We start from the raw sequence: 21,826 nt of genomic DNA, 5'->3' as shown, positions 1-21,826 counted from the left end.
TCCCAAATTAGAGTCGTAGTTCAATTTTAAATACCTTGATGCAATAGATATGATGGTTGTGTATCTTTGCAGCTATTGCCGCTATATTATATCTAAGTCTCTGATTATACTGGTTTTTTTATTACACTGAAATTTACATCATATGCTATCTAAATCTCAGTCCAGACTGATCCGAACATCATTTTGATATCGCTATCAAATTGGACTGATTATCTAATCTAAAGTTAGATATATTCTTGTTTGAATTTTTGAAGTGGTGTAAATGGAATGTTTTGAAACTGAAAATATCTACATCATAAAGCTAGAATAACCATTTACTCGAAAAACTCAAATTGTAGATCTAACGTATACGTATACATGTTTTATACATGTATAGTACTAGGCTTACCTTGTGTAGCCGCGGACTACTCCGACATCACAAGACCACGTGACCACCTAGCTCATTATCTCTGAACCGTAGTCGACACTACCCGTAAATCACGACCAAAACCAACCGATAGCGCTAAAAGCTAGGCGATTCGTTGGGTGGGACTTAATTTTTCATTCATCCAAAGCAATATCCTGACGTATTATCAAAAAAAAAAAAAAATTGGCTGCACAAATCCTTTAAGGATTTTGAAATAATGAATTTAAATCTACACTTATACTGTAATTTAGAAACATATATCAGAAATATCATTGATGTATTTCTGCTTTTTAGTAAACGTTATGGATAAAGTTTCAAAGGCAACAATATAGATATACATATTATTTTCGGTATAAGTTCGGTACTGTTACTCCAATATCACATAACTGATAACCGTCCACATTTAATTTTACTCAGAAATTGTGCCGTGTTTGCATCGTTATGGCAGAAGTACGGATTCTAGATATATTCATGCTAAATTTTGGGATTTTACTCGTAAAAAGATAGTGTTACATTATACTGTGTTTTTATTACACAGAAATTTACGTAATATGCTATCTAAATCTCAGTCCATACTGATCCGAACATCACTTTGATATCGCTATCAAATTGGACTGATTATCTAATATAAAGTTAGATATATGCTTGTTTGAATGTTTGAAATGGTGTAAATGGAGTGTTTTGAAACTGAAAATATCTACATCATAAAGCTAGAACAACCGTTTACTCGAAAAACTCAAGTGTTTATCCAACGTACATATACGTGTATGTGTTGTATAGATGTATAGATTACAATTATAAATCCTTGGTACTAGTTAGGCTTACCTTGTGTCATCCTCGATATTCCAGGGGTTCCGATCACTTACGATCTCTACACCCCTGGACTATCTCATAGTGAAATTGAAGGCAGCTCAGCTGAAAATATTTGACCAATCACAGACCAGCAAAGATTTCCTTTGAAGACTACAGAGAGAGCGACGCCCAACTTCAAAGCCACATAGTCAACCACAGTGTACCGTTATACGGTTCTTTTGATGTACATCAAAGGACTAAATTACCTGTTCTGTTCTGTTGCCTCCAGTTTCACTATGAGATAGTCCAGGGGTGTAGAGATCGTAAGTGATCGGAACCCCTGGAGTATCGAGGATGACCTTGTGTAGCCGCGGACTACTGTGACATCACAAGACCACGTGACCGCCTAGCTCATTATCTCTGAACCGTAGTCGACACTACCCGTAAATCACGACCAAAACCAACCGATAGCGCTAAAAGCTAGGCGATTCGTTGGGTGGGACTTAATTTTTCGTTCATCCAAAGCAATATCCTGACGTATTATAAAAAAAATTTTGGCTGCACAAATCCTTTAAAGTAGATCTATTGTTTATTTCAAACTGTAAGATCTAAATTTGATAGTGACGCAGATTTAAATTTGAAATTCGATAGAAATTTATATTGATTATCATAGGCACCGAGAGTTATAATGCCAAAAAGGGTACAAAATATAAAGTTTATATATATGATTACCCTGACGAATATTGGTCCTTCAAGGGTATATCAGTAACAAAACCACAGGGACCTGGCACGATTTTTTTAACTAACAGTATACATATATATATTACACTATAATATATATATATGTATACTGTTGGTTAAAAAATTTCGTGCCAGGTCCCTGTGAACAAAACACATCTACAACATTTGAAATATATTTTCAGTACTGGGAATATTTTCTTTTAAAAAGATTTAGGAAATGGTTGTGAATTATGGGATGATAGAAAATGCAAAATGCATAAGCCATAAATTTTCTTTCTAAATCAATTTGCGACACCACAGGGGTCTGAGAATTAGTTACAGTTTTGGACAATTTAGCTTGTCTTTACCCTAGGGTGAGATAGAATCAAAGTGCCAAGGTCACTCATAGATGCTGTGAATGAAGGACTAAAACAAAGGACTAAAAGAATTGGTTTATCGTTTATATTAAATTTAGTTTTATAAAACATATTATAGAACATTGTATTTATATAATGTACAATGTCGAATTTTGGAGTTAAACAAAAGATATTTATTGTTTTATTATAATTAAAGTTGTTTCAACCACCATAAGTTAAATAGTTTTTTTCCTAAAATGACATCCTCGATACTCCAGGGGTTCCGATCACTTACGATCTCTACACCCTGGACTATTTCATAGTAAAACTGGAGGCAACAGAACAGAACAGAACAGGTAATTTAGTCCTTTGATGTACATCAAAAGAACCGTATAACGGTACACTGTGGTTGACTATGTGGCTTTGAAGTTGGGCGTCGCTCTCTCTGTAGTCTTCAAAGGAAATCTTTGCTGGTCTGTGATTGGTCAAATATTTTCAGCTGAGCTGCCTTCAATTTCACTATGAGATAGTCCAGGGGTGTAGAGATCGTAAGTGATCGGAACCCCTGGAATATCGAGGATGCTGAAATGACTGAAATATATTTTATATATTAAAATTTCTTATTTCTGACACATACTAAAATCTTTCACCGCCTTTGGGGCGAGACAGGAGAATCTCAACCCGAGGGGTAAGATTCTTAAGTCGTCAAACACGAGGCTTTGCCGAGTGTTTGACAGCTTAAGAATCTTATCCCGAGGGTTGAAATCTCCTGTCTCAGCCAAAAGAAGGTGAAAGATTATTTTTCTCTTATCCCACCCGTACACCACTTTGTGTCTCTAATAAACGTGTCTTTTACAAGCGAGGATTGATGCGACCTCAACGAATCGCCGTCTTCATTGTTTTCTTGACGTTATGATACTATTACCGCGACGCCACGATACTGTTGTCTTGACGTCATACCATTGTTGAGCAGGTGCAAATATCTCGTGTAACTTGTCTTTACCCTAGGGTATCTCAAATGGAACGCGCCGTACCAGAACTGTACCGGTCCAAGTGGTTCGTTTTCAGAAGCGTGCCACTTGGATCTAAGATGGCGGACTCGAGATTTTTTCATTTGTGGTCGAAATTTTTTCTTTGTTGAAAACAAGACAGAGGTTAATCATACCCACAGGGACCTGGCACGAAAAATTAAACCAACAGTATATACATATATATATATATATATAAATTATAGATACTATAATATATATATATGTATACTGTTGGTTAAATATTTTCGTGCCAGGTCCCTGTGTTCATATCCGACATAATTACATGGATTATTTATTTCAATGATTTTAGATATTAAAAACTATTTAATATTCAAATCGCAAATTCATCAAAACGGATCGTAAAACTCAGCTAAGCCATTCTAAATCGTAATTTTTTTCTGGGGGGGGGGGGGGGGGGGGACCCCCGGACCCCCCAAACACCAAAATCTCGCGCTTTCGGGCACTCGCAAAATCATCAAAATACATTGTAAAACTCATCTCAGCCATTCTTAACTACAATATTTTTTCCCGGGGGTCACCCTCAGACCCCTAAAACACCAAAATCTCGCGCCTTCGACGCTCACACGCTAATTTAGCCAATTTGCGTATTCGTTAATTTCCTTTTAGTGACCCCACTGTTTATAAATGTGTACAGGGATTAGATTTAATGATATATGAAAAATGTACATAAAGCATATATGGTTGGGAGTGGGAGTTGAATGAATCTCCTCCTGTAGGTGCGGCGTGGGGGGGTGTGTGTACAAAATATTGAGGACCTTTGCCCCCCCCCCCCCCCCCCCCCCATTACGTTTCATCTCCTACGCCACTGATAAGTGTTGCCGATTTCGGTTTGCTTTGAAAGTGGCAGGGGCGTAGGAAGCGGAGGGGGGGGGGGGAGGCAGGGTGGACAACCCTATCAAAATACATTGTTAAATTCATCTCAGCCATTCTAAATCGTAATATTTTCCCGGGGTCGACCTCCAGACCCCAAAATATCGCGCCTTCGGCGCTCACACGCTAATTTGCGTATTCGTTAATTTCCTTTTAGCAAGGACGTATATGAGAAGGATAAGTCACACTGGGTTTTGGGGAAGTCCAAGGCAGGCGCTTTTGTGTTTGTGCACTGACCGTGACGTTGGGCGACGACCGATTTTCCTTTGATATCCGCCGGCGCAGCCTTTGATGTAGCTTGCGGGTGCGAGGGTTACCGTCTTACTTTCTGAAGCGGGGCCGTCATTTCATGAGCTGTCGATCTTTTTGAACGAAATTTAAGACATATCCTCTAAATATTCCGTCTTTAAAGCAAGTAATATACGTCGTGAAATTTAATAAACTTTACAATGGTGTTTCGTTTGACTCGATAAGACAAGTATTTGTTGAGAAAAACGGTTTTTATTCCCGGTTCATAGGCGTCTCGCGTGGTGTTTAGTAATGTAAAGAGACAGTCACGAATCCTTCTCACTTATAAATCCTTGCTTTTAGCGACTCCACTATCTATAAATGTGTACAAGGATTATATCTAATGATATATGAAAAAAGTATATAAAGTATATATGGTTGTGTGTTGAATTAATCTCCGCCTGTAGGTGCGGCGCGGGTGGGGTTTACAAAATATTGAGGACCTTTATTACGTTTCATCTTCTTAATTTAAACATTTTGTCTCCATCTCTTCGAGTGCTGCCATCGTGAAGCGTCATTTGACCGCTATCTTGTTGCTAGTGACGTTATAATATAGTAATGTATTTACGCTCTCGTCCAAACCCGATACGATTTCTACTAACCTGATACGACTGTATCTTCGATATCACGTGACGTCATTTTGACCAATATGAATAAAAGATTCTTGTATGAGGCGGGATAAAGGAGCATCCAGAACCATCCTAGGTTTTACATTGTAATAGTCTTCTCGAGAAGCAGCATTTGAATCAGAATGAGGTAACCCAGGCGATATATACACTAATTACCTTTCATCCCTACTCCAAAAGTTAAAAGAATCCTTATGTTTACATATACTAGCAAGTAGAAACAATTGACGATCTCCAACAGGATAGAAACATCGAGCTTCTGTGGAAATTCTATCTATCGGGAGTACAAGATACTTGGATACTCATCCACAGGCATTTGGCTCAATATACATGTTTCTCTCTATATATAAGCAACACTGTGTGTATAGAGCCAAATGCATGCGACTCATCAAGGCACTTCAGACCCCACCTCCCAGGTCTAATGGCATCCTCGATACTCCAGGGGTTCCGATCACTTACGATCTCTACACCCCTGGGCTATCTCATAGTAAAACTGGAGGCAACAGAACAGAACAGGTAATTTAGTCATTTGATTACATCAAAAGCCGTATAACGGTACACTGTGGTTGACTGTGTGGCTTTGATGTTAGGCGTCGCTCTCTCTGTAGTATTCATAGGAAATCTTTGCTGGCCTTTGATTGGTCAAATATTTTCCGCTGAACTGCCTTCAATTTCACTATGAGATAGTCGAGGGGTGTAGAGATCGTAAGTGATCGGAACCCCTGGAATATCGAGGATGGTCTAATGGATAAGGCTACTGGAGTACGACAGGGTGCCAAGCTTTGTCATCGACCTCCACCTCACTCTCTACTTACAAATAACCCCGGTAGGTAGGTCACCTACTACGTATGCTGGTGTATCTACACCAACAGACGCTATACTTTCCTCCTTCACACTAACCCAAGCATTCTCTTTACTAAATAGCAAACTTTCAGCCAGACCGGTATAATCTCAGACCAATGGCAAGAGCAAGTTCTTTGACGAGTGATCGATAGTTATGAATCTTCATTATCCTATAAGTTTTTATCTCACCTTGTATACCACATTGTGGTTCTAAAAATGACGTGTCAGCAATGCAAGCATATGACGCATAGGCATTTGATTAGTTACATAGTGTAATATTGGTCGTGACCTTGATAAAGTATTACACTATATGTTAAATAGAACCATTTTATATCTAGATTTTCATTTTTTTTCCTGGGGGACACTCCCACGCACCTCCTTCAACCTTCTCACGCCTGCGGCGCTCACCTCAAAAAGTGCTCACACATCCTAAACCCTTCAGCTACGCGCCTGTAATTCTTGAATGTTATTAGAAAGTTTCGTATGATCCCTTATACTCCACTTTGAGAGAAATAAAAAGAAAAATAATCGAAAGACGACCATCTTGGATTTTGGTAATAATAAACATAATAAAGGCGTCTTTCTTCAATTTAAAATAGTTTTTCTTCGCGTCGTAGATATGCATACTCAGAATTTGAGAGCGACATGGACCCCAGGCGCCATCTGCCATCACTTAAATGAAGTTCGTTAAGTACTGTTATTTCTTGCTGGACTTTATGCTTTTATATAGCTTCAGACTTATGCTAGTGTTAATCTGGAATTTAGTGTTTGCTTTGTGTCCCAATGTTACCAATATATTTTAAATGAAAATATGAGAAAATACCCGTCGAACATCTTTGATTATATATAAGTGATGTGCGTAAAGATCACTCTTGGATATCGTTTTATAAGGATCTATGTTGCGCAATTGGATACAGCACAGGGGTTTGGCTCTATAAATATTTTCTCTTTCTATATATATATATGCAGATTATTAAATATATATATAGAGAGAGAGAAAAATGTCTATAGAGCCAAACGCCTGTGGATACAGCATCCGACCGTCATGTCGAGTTCTTACTCCGATATGACGGTGATGTCCTGCTCCTCTGTATCATGTCATTGGTCAAATGTTTGGACCTTTACTAATAACCGTTACTAATTAGGCTGGACAATAAATCATTGTTGGGAATGGCGAGCAAACGTCCTCTTCACATCAGTCAACCCAAGCTAGGACGTTACAATTTCAGTTATCGTCCTAACATACCATACCCTATATATCGTTCTGACAACGACCATCCGTCACTTTCGTCTGTCGTCCAGAGCTACGTCCTGTATAACAGCTAGCTTATACCAAAGACGTATATGAACTTATAAATCCTTGCTTATACGTATATTCAAGTTAATACTTTAAAATGATATGTTGCTGCAAGTCGACCAAATGTTTTAAATTCTAATTAAAAGTATGTATTTGAGAAGTCCAGACATATTGCTTTCATTTGAAACTACGATTGCATTTGTCTGCCGTTCAATGCTGTTGAGCCTTGCGGTATGCTCAACCAATAGTATTTATTAGTATTTACCATAGTTACTATTAGTTTCAATGTCGGAATTAATTCGTCATATGTATGTATATATTTGTTCAGTGATTATTTAACGTCAACCTTGTCCGAAGTTTGTGCTCAACATCTTCCACACTAAACATCTCTCTCGCTCATCGCCAGGTTCAGTCCGTATCACGATTGTAATTTCCTCTAGCACACGTACTAGACTGGCCATGGCTTGAGCATTATTAAACCCTAACATTCAAAGAGTGCGTTCAACGTACTGCAGTACTAGTGTAGGTTGTCCGATATCTACACACATTCTTATACATTCCTTAACCTCCAAATGACCTCATGTCAATGTATACCAAGATCACACAAGTACCGCCATCATTTAATTGCTTCAGAGCACACATACTCTCGCATTTCCCACCTACCATAGCATTTCTGTAAAATCTCTCGTACCAAGGGACTCATTTTAAATTTGTATAACTTTTGAGCAACGAGTCTTTTCTACTTTCTTAATTATAATAAGTCGAGATATTGCCCCAATACGAAGGCTATTATGATGAAATAAGTCTATTTCTATACGGTATTGGATATTCAACATTTAAATTCATTCCCCCAAGATATAAACGCTTGAGGCCAAATATACTTTTTGAAGTATCATATACTTTTTGACATGTTAAGAAGTTAAGATATCTTTTTGTCATTACTAGCGATTAAAAAAAGACTGTTTTTTCACCCAAGAATAAGATTGCAAATATTTTGACTAAAATATAATATTGCTCTCACTTATATTCACACTAACCAGTATTCTCCCAAGCAGGTACTTGATAGTGATCTCTTTATAAGGTGTACAATGATCATTCTTCTCTGCAACCAGGAAGGCATAAAATGATCATTTCCTGTTCTCTCTAGATTGACAACAGGTTCATGCAGAAACTCATACACCATACATGTTTTGAGAGCATGTTCATTCGGATAGCACACAGGTTTGATATGGTCTCTCCTCATCAGTGAATGTACACACAACAAACACATCTCATTTCTCACTGACAAGGTATAATACGTACATACAACATACATGTATGACCACAAGACTCACAACAAAAACTACTACGTAAAAAATATTCTTCAGGTAAAATACTTTTCCTTCACAGCATCAACAATTTTCAGTCACTGCTCTCTCCGAGTCACGAGTGAATGTCATTCCAATATCTTTCCTCACTTAAAAATCGTATCTTCTTTGCTCACTTCATAAATCCAATCTCGTGTATAAAACTGCACAGTAACTTGACACACTGCACGAAACAATAACAAAACAAAATGCACCTTTTTGCAGATAAAAAAAGTGTACGACTGTCCTATGGCCAGTTTAGCACACTTCTTTGAGAGTAGTCATACTATAAGCTTTATACCCTCCCATGGACAGACTGTTGAAGACAATGATATATATATCAAACATACAACTCCATCAGCTCGGTATGTTCTTGTGTACACAATGAAGTTAGCCACTCAGTCTGTGAAGTCTCTCTCTCTCATCACAACGTGGCTCGCTCTGTAGATTAATCCTGTCCCACCATTTCTTCTCTCTGCTCACATGTCGCTGGTTAAAACTCCTCCCTTACCCTCTCAACCCAAAATAGGTTTATATCCTAGAGCTCTCTGACCTACCTATCGACCCCAAAATTATGTTCATGATTCCTCAGCTCTCAAACTAGAAATGAATCAATTCACTCAAACACACAATTTTCAATCATGAAAAGCATTCACAATGCTTGCCTTCATGTCCATAATCCAATGAAATTTAACTTGAGATCGATGACTGATTGCTTAGTGAAAATAAAAATATTTCATGTATAGTCTTATTTTTTCAAGTAGCAATCATTTCAAGAATTTGATTCTCAGCCCACAAAACATTTCCCAGAAATGTAAATTTGAAAACTTTTGATGGTTTCTATGAAATGATGATCAAATTTGTGATAATGATTATAGTTGAAATATTACATACCCCTAACTCAAATGATAGTATCAAACTAGAGTCCCCAACCCAACAAATTAATGCAATCTATTGTATCCATTAGAGTTGGTGCCCCTCCACCCACTGGTTCCCTTTGTCCTGTTCAGTCCTCCCCTGTCACTGTGATTACCTCCCCTCCCTTGGTTCCCCATTAATTCCACCTGTTCTGCCCACTCCAGTTGCTGCTGTACCCCCCACTGTTTCCACCACTACCACCACTGGCAGACCCACCACCACCACCGTTACCACCATCAAACTGGGAGCCTCCTGATCCTCCTGACCCTGACCCAGCCCCCCAGCCACTGAATGGTCTCTGGTTACTCCCACTGTCAGGACGTTGTGTGTTATTGAAGGGTTGTCCCATCGATGGTTCTGCATTTCCACTGTTATTCTGACCTCCCATTCCCAGCGGGCCCCAGCCCCCTTGTCCACTCAACACTGCCTGAGCAGCTGCCATCATGTTCAGGAAATTCATGCCCATTTCATTTCCATCTCCACCTCCAGGATTTCCTTGTGGTCGGTTGCCTCTCTGGCCCCATCCCTGCCCTCCTCCCCCACCCTGGGGCATACCCATCCCCATTCCCATACCTCCCATATTCATTTGACCCCGGCCAAAGTCGTTGCCACGGAAGCCTCCCTGTCGATCCCCACCCATTTTGCTGTTGGTCTTTGGTGCAGCACTGCTCAAGTGGACACTACACCCACAGATGATGTGGTCCTCACCACACAGACTTTGCGCCACAAGTGCATCCTGGAAAGTCACAAAGGCAAAGGATCGGAAGGGACGTGGGATAAAGACATCCGTCACTTCACCAAACTTGGAGAAATATGTCCTCAAGTCGTCAACTGTGATCTTTTCTGAGCAGCGTGCAACAAATATTTTACTATTCAAAGCCCTTTGAGCGGTTTCCTGTAAAACAAATTTTTTCATTTTGTCAGTATCAATCAATTAACATTTGTACCACTAAACATCAAGTTACATATGATTTGATTTTTATAATCTATCTATAGCTATAAGTATGACAAATCTGTTGAAAAGTGAAAACCAACCTATAATTGGTTGATAATTTCATGGAGTCTTTTTTATGAGACCTTCTAGTTTTTAAAGTGTCTACCACAGTAAGAAAACTGGAGAGACTTGCATTATACTTATGGATATCATATTATCAGATGTAAAACAATGACGAAGATACCCAAGGGCCTTAACAGTTTAATACCGGAGTTCAGATACAGAATGAAACAAAGACATATAACACTATATATTGGCTCATCAGGCCCTTGAAGTTAGCCTGTGTTTTGATAAATTTGACCTATGAAGAATATTAGGTTCCATCAAATCTGTGAATTCAGAAAACTTTTTGAAATTTTAGCCATTTTGACCCCTCCCCTTTGGCCCCTGCGGGTAGGCCAGGACCAATATGTATATGATGTTAAAATATCTCAGGCTAACAATTCTGAAGAAGTTTTACTCATTTACTATAAAAATTGAGCAAATAATGCTCATGTGTTTTTCCTATATAAACTATAGTCAACCTGACCCCCTCCCCGGGGGAAATGTGAGACCCCAGGGTCATATAATGCACAATTTATGTAAAGGACCTTGAAGAGTATTTGATTCTAACATTTCCAGAATTTCAGAATATAAGATTTTTGAAGTTTTAGCCTATTTGACCCTTTTGGCCTCGCCCCTAAGGCCCCAGGGGTCAGTAATGGAAAATGTGTTAGTAAATATTTGTTAGTAAATAGAATTCATATAATTCACAATTTTTGTAAAGGATCTTAAGACCTTCCTATCTATGAAGAGTATTTGATTCTACCACATCTGTGAGTGGAGATGATTTTTGAAATTTTAGTCAATTTTACCCCTTTTGGCCCCTCCCACAGCCCCCTGGGGTGTGAAGACCATATAATTCTCAATTTTGGTTGGCCTTATGATGTCCTAGAAGGTTTGTGCAAAATTTCATTGAAATTGTTTCAGCAGTTTTGGAGAAGAAGTCGAAAATGTAAATTGTTTACGGACATATGATGCACAACGACGGACAAAAAGCGATTAGAATAGGTCACTTGAGACTCAGGTGACCTAAAAAAATGGCAAAATTTTTGTTGTATTTATTGCTCAATCTACTATCTAGAGTCATAACAGTTTTTGGTTTGAGTAAATGTCTATTGTTAGAAATTGTATAAATACTGTAAAATGGGGTGTACAACTTAACATCTTTTACTTTAACTTTTAATTTTTTTGTAAAGTTCTTGAAGGTATTGTACATGTATATGTATCTGCCACTTTTATTACACTTAAGAAGGTGTTTGTTTATTTTTACGTCCTATTAACAGCCAGGGTCATGTAAGGACGTGCCAGGTTTGTTGGTGGAGGAAAGCCGGAGTACCCGGAGAAAAACCACCGACCAGCGGTCAGTACCTGGCAACTGGCCCACATGGGATTCGAAACCGCATCCCAGAGGTGGAGGGCTTGTGGTAATATGTCGAGACATCTTAACCACTCGGCCACCGCGGCCCCTTAAGAAGGTGTAAACCCCTGCGAAATTTGGTCCCAGACACGTTAATACTTAATTATCTTGTCATTTATATGGTATCTATGTTTATAATTCTTGTATTATCAATAAAATATTTTGAAATGAAATACATGAATCCTCTTTCCAAACCAAAGCAGTATTCTGGTTCATCAGTTCTCATTAATGCAATTTGAATAAAGATAATACATAATCATATTATTCTTCACAATCATTCCAACATTAACAACATTTCTATTTGAAGTCTATCGATATATGAAAATTCTTTTAACTGGGGTCTGACAATATCTCATTTCTTACACTAGCACTGACGTTGGAGTTAGGGATGTTGACGTCACACCATCGGCCCATTATCATGTGGCGCTGCTGTAAACACTTGAGCTGGTCTTTGTAGCTACTGAAGCGAATGAATCCAAACCCTTTGGAATTTCCTTTGGCATCACGCTTAACCTGATATAAAAAAGAGAAATTCAAATTTTATGACAAATTGAAAACTTTATCCCAAATCTTAACAATGCAAGTACATGTTTAAAGATCTTCCTTTTACATTGACAAATGATATTTTAATATAGATCTTTATAGTATATTACAATACAATATTTACTTTGGTGAGACTAATGGGACTGATTCATGTACCATGTGATATATACCTGATAATGTTTGTACGGGACTATTGTTTCTATTGGTGATGGAATGACTTCAAAAGATGTCCTGCGCTAAGGTCATTTCGAGGGAAGATACAAAAGAGTTATGTTCCATTGCCACTGGAGATACTACCTCACAAACGCTTACGGGTATTGTGATACATGAATTATTCCCATTAGGAAACCGAGATGGCTAGGTTAAGCACCAAAATAATCAATGAATTGTAAGATACTTGGTGTGAATAGTCTGTTATTTGTTTATCCTTCAATTAGTTGCATGTCAACACCATTCAAAATTAATTCAAATCGCCATGTGATATTTTTTTCTTTGCTAAGATCCTGCTTCGCCATACCAGAAATAATGAACCTGTCTGGATGAGAGAATATCTAAACATTGCAAAACAAGTCCAGTATTTCAATTTAATCCAGTCATGATCACTAGACATGAAATAGACTATTAGCTATAGTCCAATTGAATGGTTTCTTATTATTTCAACATTTTACAAAGAATGAATTACCCAGGCAGTCAATGTTAGATTTCAGTAATTGCTAGCATCATTCAGTTTCAAAAAGCAAAGTAAACATTCAATCTTTTTAGTTTACAATCATGACATGAATTACATGGCACTAAAAGTTTTTTATGTAACAACGCAATTATATATATGCATATCGCATAAAACATTATACATTTTGCATCAATAAAACTTTTTTAGAAGTTATCGGTCTGTGTGCGAGGAAATCGGCAACAACAATATAAATACTTTATAAATTTCTTTATAGTATTTCTATTTATTGTTGCATGATTACACTTTGACTGAAACTCAAATTGTGATTCCCAATCTCTTTATATATTACTAAACCAAGTGAACTGTTACCTATTTCAGACATAAAAAATTCTCTGGCTATATATGTTTATATACTAATTATATAAGATGACGGTTGTTCTTTATATGTGCAAGTTCCTTGCTGTGTTAACTGTAATTAGTCTATGTATTTAGTACTGTATACCTGAGCTAGCACAACTTCCCCCACATTGTCGGTAAAGTATGCCTTAACATCCTCCTCTGTTGCCTTCCATGGAAGTCCCAGGACAATCAGATCACTACACACATTTCTCGTTTCCATTCTTTTTGTTTTTATTACAGGATTCTCCATGTCATCTCCTTTCCTTTTGTTATCTGTAACAAAACAATAATAATAATAGGCACAATGGAAATTTCGCAATGATCTTGATGGAACCAGTCATGGATCATAAAGAATACAGAGGCCTCACAAGGGATCCAAGTAAATAAGTAAAAAGAGTTTGTTTTGAGTCGAAAACATGTTCACAACGTTAATCCAATACTGAGCTACAATAATCAGTTTATAAAATAATTACTGGAAGGTTACATATCAATCATCCTCGATACTCCAGGGGTTCCGATCTCTTAGATCTCTACACCTCTGGACTATATTTCATAGTAAAAATGAAGGAAGCTAAGAGGAAACAATCTGAACCAATAACAGGCCAGCAAAAAAAAATATCCTTTGAACACTAGAGAGAGAGAGCAATGCCCAACTTCAAAGCCACACAGTCAACAACATGAACAGTATACTGTTATACAGCTCATTTGATGTATATTTTTAAGGACTATATTACCTGTTGAGTCTGTTCTGTTGCCTCCAGTTTTACTATGAGATAGTCCAGGGGTGTAGAGATCGTAAGTGATTGGAACCCCTGGAGTATCTACAAGGATGCATATCAATATAATTTGTAAGCAAAACTTTAGCTTTAGTTTTCAAAATACTAAAAACAGACTGGACTCATAATCATACAATAAATACATACATGATATATAATGTACATGTAGCATTGCAGGTAATAATCTATGATAATAATAATAGTCTCTGTAGTCCGCTCTCGGTGTCGCAATCTGGTTTAGAAAAAACACTTTCTGCAGTTATTGCTACTGTACCTCTAGTGACGTAGTATTTTATTAATTGTTTCGTTTAAAACTAAACTCTAATACAGACGCCTGTGGGCTTACATGTGGTCAGGTGGTCGGACACCATGAATTTTGATTTTCTACCTACCGCCCAGACTTTGAATATGATGAATTTGGTTCTCGGTCTCTTGGATTTCTGACTGGGAAGAGTTTTGTCTTGGAAATACAACAATGTATGTATCGTTTCCCCATGCCGAGTCGGGAGGGTGAAGCTTCCCATCAATCAGACGAACTCCACGGAAATTTCCTGTGGCCGGGTTCCTAAATTTCAGGCCGCATGCTCCGGGAAATTGAGCTGCAAGTGTTGATAGAAGCAATGTTCCGTCATCCTCGCTTGGAATTTCAACAGCTTCATCAGTTTCATTTTCGGATACGCTGATGTAACCACTCAATGATGAAGCATCATCCATTTTTATATCAAAGCAAAACTCGTCAATTTCGTCAGTGGCGTCGGATACAGTAACAATGGCGTCGGACATTTATGCACCCGAATGACGCTGATTCAATCTATGTCGCTGGCGCCACCTATCTCGAGATCTGGGGACCGTCTCAAAAGTGGTATTAAGAGAAAATGTAGCATTGGTATGCAAAAAGTTACGTGCTGTTTGATTGACAGTTGGCGAACCGTAAAAAAAAAACAAACGTGTTTACCAGTCCTATAAAACTTTATGTTTCCTAAGATCCGGACTTTGAGATGACATGAACATGTGACTTGCTGAAGAGTTTAAAAATGATAACATCGACATAGTATATATATAAAAACAATATATTCGGAAGTTTTATTCCCGATAGCAGGAATTCAATAACCGATATAGGAAATTCTAAGGAATTCCTGATATCGTAAACATAATTTCAGATATATATCGGAATTCCGATATAGATATCTATAAGAAATAGAACTTCACATATCGAAAATTCTTAATGAAAAGTAACTTATGCCCCTGTTTTCATATCAAAATTTATCTCATTTTAAAGATGCTCCACCGCCGACAGAGCATAAATGATATTAATCATTTGAACAATAATTGGTGTTTAATCGTGTACAAATATGCCTAATTAACACAAAAAATAATATAAAATAATTTATTTCGCCTTTAGTGCATGCGCAATCAGTACTTAATTCCATATAGGATATAGTGTCACGGAATTTTTTCGGGATGCAATTAATTATTTTTCATATTTTTAACTTGAAGTAAAATTAGAAGCTCAAACTTTTCAATGGTGGTAATGGTGTAAAGTAAGTAACTTTTGTAACAGAAGAAAAATACTAAATCGTCTGCTCCTGTTTTTTAGAGTGAAAAAATACCATTTGTCAGCGGTGGAGCATCTTTAAGTGGGTTTTTTTTTCAAATATTCGACACAGAATTCGTTTCCTGATCAAACTGTAAGTCAAATTTTTGTTCAGCTTTCTTTCCCTTTCTCTCGAAATAGCATTGAGTTATGTGTCTGTACATCGTGAAAATGATCAGTTCTTCAGTTTTTTGATGTTTTGAATATTGTTTTACAAGTATATCAGTGAATTTTCTTTTCTTTTTCTTAATTTGTATTACATCATGTCAAACTTTATGTTTATTGTGTATATTGTGAAAAGGAAAGTAACTGCTGTTAATTATTTAATTTTATATAACAGGTATCAGATGTACTGTAGTAATCATTGTAGTGCCTATGTAATTAAAGATGCTCCACCGCCGACAGAGCATAAATGATACTCAATATTTCAACAATAACTGATGTATAATTAATTGTGTTTATATGTGTCTAATTAACACAAAAAGTAATATAAAATATTTCATTTTGTTTTTGGTGCATGTGCATTCCATATAGGACATAGTGATACGGATTTTTTTTTCAGGATGCAATTAATAATTTTTAATATTCGTATCTTGAAGTAAAATAGAATTTCAAATTTTTCAATAGTGGTAATGGTGTAAAGTAAGTAACTTTTGTAACTAAAGAAAAATACTATATCGTCTTTTTTGATAGAGAAAAAAATACCATTTGACGCGGTGGAGCATCTAATTCAACAATATAATCATCAATTATATGTAAACTAGGTGTTTTATCCATGGAGCCCCCTGACTAACATGCCACACACTTATTTTATTTCGTTTTATCGAAATACTATTTCGTTTTATCGAAATAATTGTATCGTTTTATCGAAATAATTATTTTGTTTTAACGAAATGATATTGAGATAACCACATTACCCTTTTGGTGGTTCGTTTCTTATAAGCCCAATATATAATTGTTCAATTAATAAGTATCGTTTATGCTCCGTCGGCGGGGGAGCATCTTTAAACGAAATAAAATATTTCGATTAAACGAAATAGTACAAATATTTCAATAAAACGAAATAGTGTTTCGATGAAACGAAATAGTATTTCGTTAAAACGAAATATTAATTCGTAAAAACGAAATAGCATTTCGATAATGTGAAAAAGTATCTCGATAAAACGAAATATTATTTCGTTAAAACGAAATAACATTTCGATAAAACGAAATAAATTAAGTGTGTGGCATGTCAGTCAGGGGGTTCCGTATTTATCTAAGAACAAAGTTGTCTAACATCGATATACATGTATTAAAATACAGTAATTAAAAACGTTTTGACAAGTCATTTTGTTGGTAGTATTAACAAAACAGAATAATAATCCGTGAAAAGACTGATAAAATGACATGAAAAGAATAAGAATGTCCATAATATAGAATTTCTTCACAATAATTTGTTTTTTAATTTATACCATTCAAAATTGTCAAAGCCAAACATCTGACGAATATTTAACACGGTATTATATAATGTGCGAACTGTGAAACATAACTTCCGTCTGGCAATGAAGACTGCGGAAATATTACACATGCAGAATTTCACAATTTCGACATATTTGATTGATGTAACTTACAAAATTCTTGCATTACCTTGTATTTATTGATATCAGAATAAATGCAATGATTCTTTTTTCTTTTCTAAACGGTATTATTATATCTTTTATAAATCGGCAAACCTGCAAATGTTCTTAACCTCCAACTGCCTTTGTGTGCCTATCAGCTAATCTAGTAACAATAAGTTGGACATATTACATACAGAACTGCATAATTGTAGTATTTTGGCATTTACTGAAACATGGCTCCGTGAATCAGACAATGACATATCCTTACATATCCATAGCTACCATAGCCCAGTATGTTCTTATCACAATGACAGAGTAGGGGGAGGGATTTCAGTGTATGTATCAAATGAATTAACTGTTAAAACTCGTAATGACCTTGCTGGAGTAGAAAGTGTATGGATCGAAGTCTCTCATAAAAAAATCTCATGTACTAAATCGGAACTTTTTACAGACCCCCAAATTCCAATGTTCATCTGTGGGGTAGAATTGAGGAATCCATTGATCGTGCTTTTAATACAGGTATCTCAGATATTGTTATAACAGGCGATTTTAATGTAAATCTGATCCATAATCATCCCCACAAAAGTCATTTATGCAATATTTTTTATACATATGATATGACACAGATAGTGAACGAATGAACTCATTTTACAGGAAACAGTTCATCTTTGTTAGATATCATTCTTGTTAGTAACGCTTCAATATTGCGAACGAACACATGTCGGGGAAACTTTCCTAGATCAATCATTACGATACCATTGTCCTATGTTTTTAATTTTACAAAAGACAATGTTAAATCCTTCTATTATAAGGTATGGCTTTATCAACATGCTAATTTCGAAAGGTACAGAACTCTGGTTCGGTCTACCGACTGGTATTTCCTTCAGTCGAATAATGTATATGTATCGTGTGAAAAACTTACTGAAGTGTTAGATAATCTTTCATACGACTGTATCCCACATAAGACTATTCAGGTCAAAAGTAGAGATCTTCCTTGGATGTCCTTTGATATTAAAAAGGTTATTTCCAAACGTAAAAAACTATATAATAAGTCATCAGAATAGGCCTATTACTAATTGTCAGTCGGGGGTCACACCAGATGACTCTACCATTAATCAGTTACTCAGTATATCAAACGATTTTGGCAAAGATTTAGATTCAAGTAAAGAGATTCGAGCAATATTTTGTGACATCAGTAAGGCATTTGACCGTGTATAGCATAAAGGCCTTCTTTTCAAACTTCATAAAAATGGTATATGTTGAAAACTTTCATCTTGGTTTGAAAATTATTTAATGGACAGGAAACAAAAAGTAAATTTAAACAACTGTAGTTAAAACTGGGTATCTATTAATGCTGGAGTACACCAGGGTTCTATTTTAGGTCCTTTGCTTTTCTTAGTGTATATTAACGATATTGTTTCTAATATTAATTCTATTATAAAATGTTTGCCGACCACACTTCTTTGTATATGGTTGTAGAAAATCCTTTAACAACAAATGCCATATTAGAATCAGAATCTGGGAAAAATTGACACTTCGGCAAGGCAATGGCTTGTTACATTCAATCCAAATAAATCCGGAACTGTTTTATTAAGTAGGAAACGAAACCTCCCAAATCATCCCATCCTTCATATGAACCAAGTACCTATTATCTGTGTCGACTCTCATCAGCATCTCGGTGTCTATTTCTCCGCTAATGGGAGCTGGGAAGACAATATCAATGATATAATTTCTAAAGTCTCTCCAAAACTTAAACCTTCTGCGATCTTTAAAATTTAAACTTGATAGGAACACTCTACAAACTTTTTTTTTATTATTTTAAGGCCCATAATGGAGTTTGGAGATCCCCACAAAGGAGGAGTATCACTTTGGGATATTTTACGGCCACTCAGTGATAAGCAAAATATGTTGCATGAAGATACATTAGGGCAGCTGCATGCTATTCAGAATGTCCGATTTTTCTACTCTCATGGTTATTTCAGAGGCCAAAAGTCAAAGGGTGAAAATTCACATTTTCATTGTTCAAGTCCTAATTTATTAAACATTAGAATAGAGATAACATTTTTTGCAGATTTTGCCTGTAAATATTGGGTTTGTGAAGTTCAGTTCAGAAAAATGATGAAAAATTTAAAAAGTAGGTCACAGTGACCTAGTTAAGCATTTATTCTATTTTAGCATCAAAGACTTTAATATCTTTGCTGAAAATTAGGATTTTTCAGAAATTTGATGCTTGAAATTGATGTTTAGTACTGCATAAGAATCTTGGCATGACCTGCTTAAAATGATTTCATCCTAGGGTCACAATGGCTAGGTCACGTGCATAAATTAGATCATATTCAATGAATGGTATCATCTGTCCACTAAGCATATGCTGTTTTCCCATGTTATAAGCATGATATTAAATTACTTAGACTTGTTTTATGATCTTAATTTCAAGCAACGCCATCACTGAGGTAGGATGTTAGAATTATGCCTGCTGCCCCACTGCATGATTGTGAAAGGCGACTAAATTTGGAATCTTAATTTCGCGGTAATTGTGATGAAATATTTTGATTTTTCAACCATTTCAAAGCTTTAGAGTAATGTTTAACTCTTGATTTGTATTTTGTCACGACCTGCTTTAGATTATTACATCCTAGGGTCACATTTGCTGGGTCACGTGGATAAATTAGGTCACATTCAATTAATGTTATTGTCCGTTATCTAAGTATCTTCTGGAATTTCTATGTTTAAAGCAAGTGTGTTTAAGCTAAGCAACACCTACATTGCAAGTATGATTAATATTGCCTGCTGCCTCATTGCAACAGAAACACAGAAACTATTTACTTATAATGCGAAAACTTAACTAAGTCATAATTTCAATGCAATCCCTTAACTGTTTAGAGAATAAGACCAGAAACTAGACAGAAAGTATTGTTTACTGGCGGAGAACCAGAAAATCCAATGATATATGAAACCAGGCCCCAGGATCTTTAAAAAAAAAAAACAATCTTTGACCTAAGTTTAGAGTAAGCCAATAAGTATGACGATTTTTTGTAACGCGTCATTTTTGATTTGCTGTACTACGTCTAAGCACATGGACTCGTTCCTGGTGATGACATGTAAGATGGATATCGGCTATTTAAATATTGTGTAATCGGCAATGTAATATGTAAAGAGACGTTACCCATCTTAAATATCTCACCACAAGGAAAGAGTCCAGAGAAACTGTTGTAGACTTAGGACTGTATTGCGATATTTGGGCCGGGTGTCTGTTTTACTAAGCTTGATACGATTCAATGATAGCATCAGACGTGAAATTCCCTTCTTTGAAGTCTTTGTATTAAGTTGCACAAAAAACTATCGTTTCTTAGAAATAATTGTAGGGACTGTATACAAGAAGGGATTTTCTTTATTTTCATAACTTCTTGCGCTTATCTCTAGTCACCTATATATAATTTCCATCTTTGTTCTATACCGTATAGCTGGTCATAATTTTCGCTTAAACTGAAACCAAGAAATCAAAAGTTAGCGGATTTTGATGTTTGGGATCTGACCTTCAGGGTATATTCGTCTCAATTTCTTTCTTTAGTGCCCGGATCTAATTTTCGTTATCAAATCAATGTCCCTTGAAAACACAAAAACATACTCACGAAAATAACCGGCTCTACGGTCATCTGTATAGATCTACAAATATGATGCCAATATAGTCTGGTTCCCTGCTGCGAATGCTCCGATAGCTCTGCGCTATTCTTAAGAATAGCGCAGAGCTATCGGAGCATTCGCAGCAGGGAACCAGACTAATGCCAATAGTGCAGACTTTCACCATATGCTGACTTATGATACTACCACCCCGGGATTAACAAAGACCGGTAAATTGCAGTGCTAGGACAGACTTACTGCGTTCTGTGAAGAAATGAAACTAGCTAAGGCTCGTGTGTTTTTTCAAAATTTGAAAATTAACTAACTCGAGTTTGATAGACACGATACACAACAGCCATTTGTTGGAGAACCTCTTTAAATTGTACAGATGGGATCCGCACATAAATCCAGGTTTTATGAAAACCAATTATACCTTTTTGTGGGTAGGTACTGATTCTATAGGATCGGAGTACTGGAAACACATTTATGTTGCATGGTCACACATGCAATTTATAAATTACTTGCGGACAGGGTTCTTTAAAGATACGCCACCACCGACAGAACATTACCAATATTTTTGTGTTGCTTTCGTTGTCTGCACAATCAGTACCTCATTCCACAAAGGACATAGTGCCATGGATGTGTTTTAGATGCAGTT

The 21,826-nt window shown here is 36.5% G+C and overlaps 1 protein-coding gene across 4 annotated transcripts; it reads right to left on the bottom strand.

Annotated features, from left to right (window-relative positions):
- Positions 1 to 8,524: 8,524 nt before the first annotated feature.
- Positions 8,525 to 15,171, bottom strand: LOC138316173 (TAR DNA-binding protein 43-like). Of its 4 annotated transcripts, none has more exons than XM_069257732.1 (5): positions 14,748 to 15,171; positions 14,314 to 14,400; positions 13,683 to 13,852; positions 12,331 to 12,480; positions 8,525 to 10,409 (listed from the first exon to the last, which is right to left on the bottom strand). In XM_069257732.1, the coding sequence occupies exons 1-5, from the start codon at positions 15,136 to 15,138 to the stop codon at positions 9,651 to 9,653; spliced, it is 1,557 nt and encodes a 518-aa protein (XP_069113833.1). In that variant the 5' UTR covers positions 15,139 to 15,171; the 3' UTR covers positions 8,525 to 9,650. The 4 variants fall into 4 exon arrangements, with proteins under 4 accessions (XP_069113833.1, XP_069113834.1, XP_069113835.1 ...); XM_069257733.1 differs by having other exon boundaries at positions 12,343 to 12,480; XM_069257734.1 differs by lacking the exon at positions 14,314 to 14,400.
- Positions 15,172 to 21,826: the final 6,655 nt, after the last annotated feature.

Source organism: Argopecten irradians, chromosome 2 (assembly GCF_041381155.1).
Source record: "Argopecten irradians isolate NY chromosome 2, Ai_NY, whole genome shotgun sequence".
NCBI classification, from domain to species: Eukaryota; Metazoa; Mollusca; class Bivalvia; order Pectinida; family Pectinidae; genus Argopecten; species Argopecten irradians.
This window is presented reverse-complemented; position numbering and strand designations above follow the sequence as displayed.

Coding starts and splice junctions, on each gene's coding strand:
- LOC138316173 (XM_069257732.1), bottom strand. CDS start 15,138: ATGTCCGACGCCATTGTTACTGTATCCGACGCCACTGACGAAATTGAC. Junction 14,401..14,747: donor TCATATTCAAAGTCTGGGCG/GTAGGTAGAAAA, acceptor GCATCCTTGTAG/ATACTCCAGGGGTTCCAATC. Junction 10,410..12,330: donor ACTCCAACGTCAGTGCTAGT/GTAAGAAATGAG, acceptor TTTGTTTTACAG/GAAACCGCTCAAAGGGCTTT.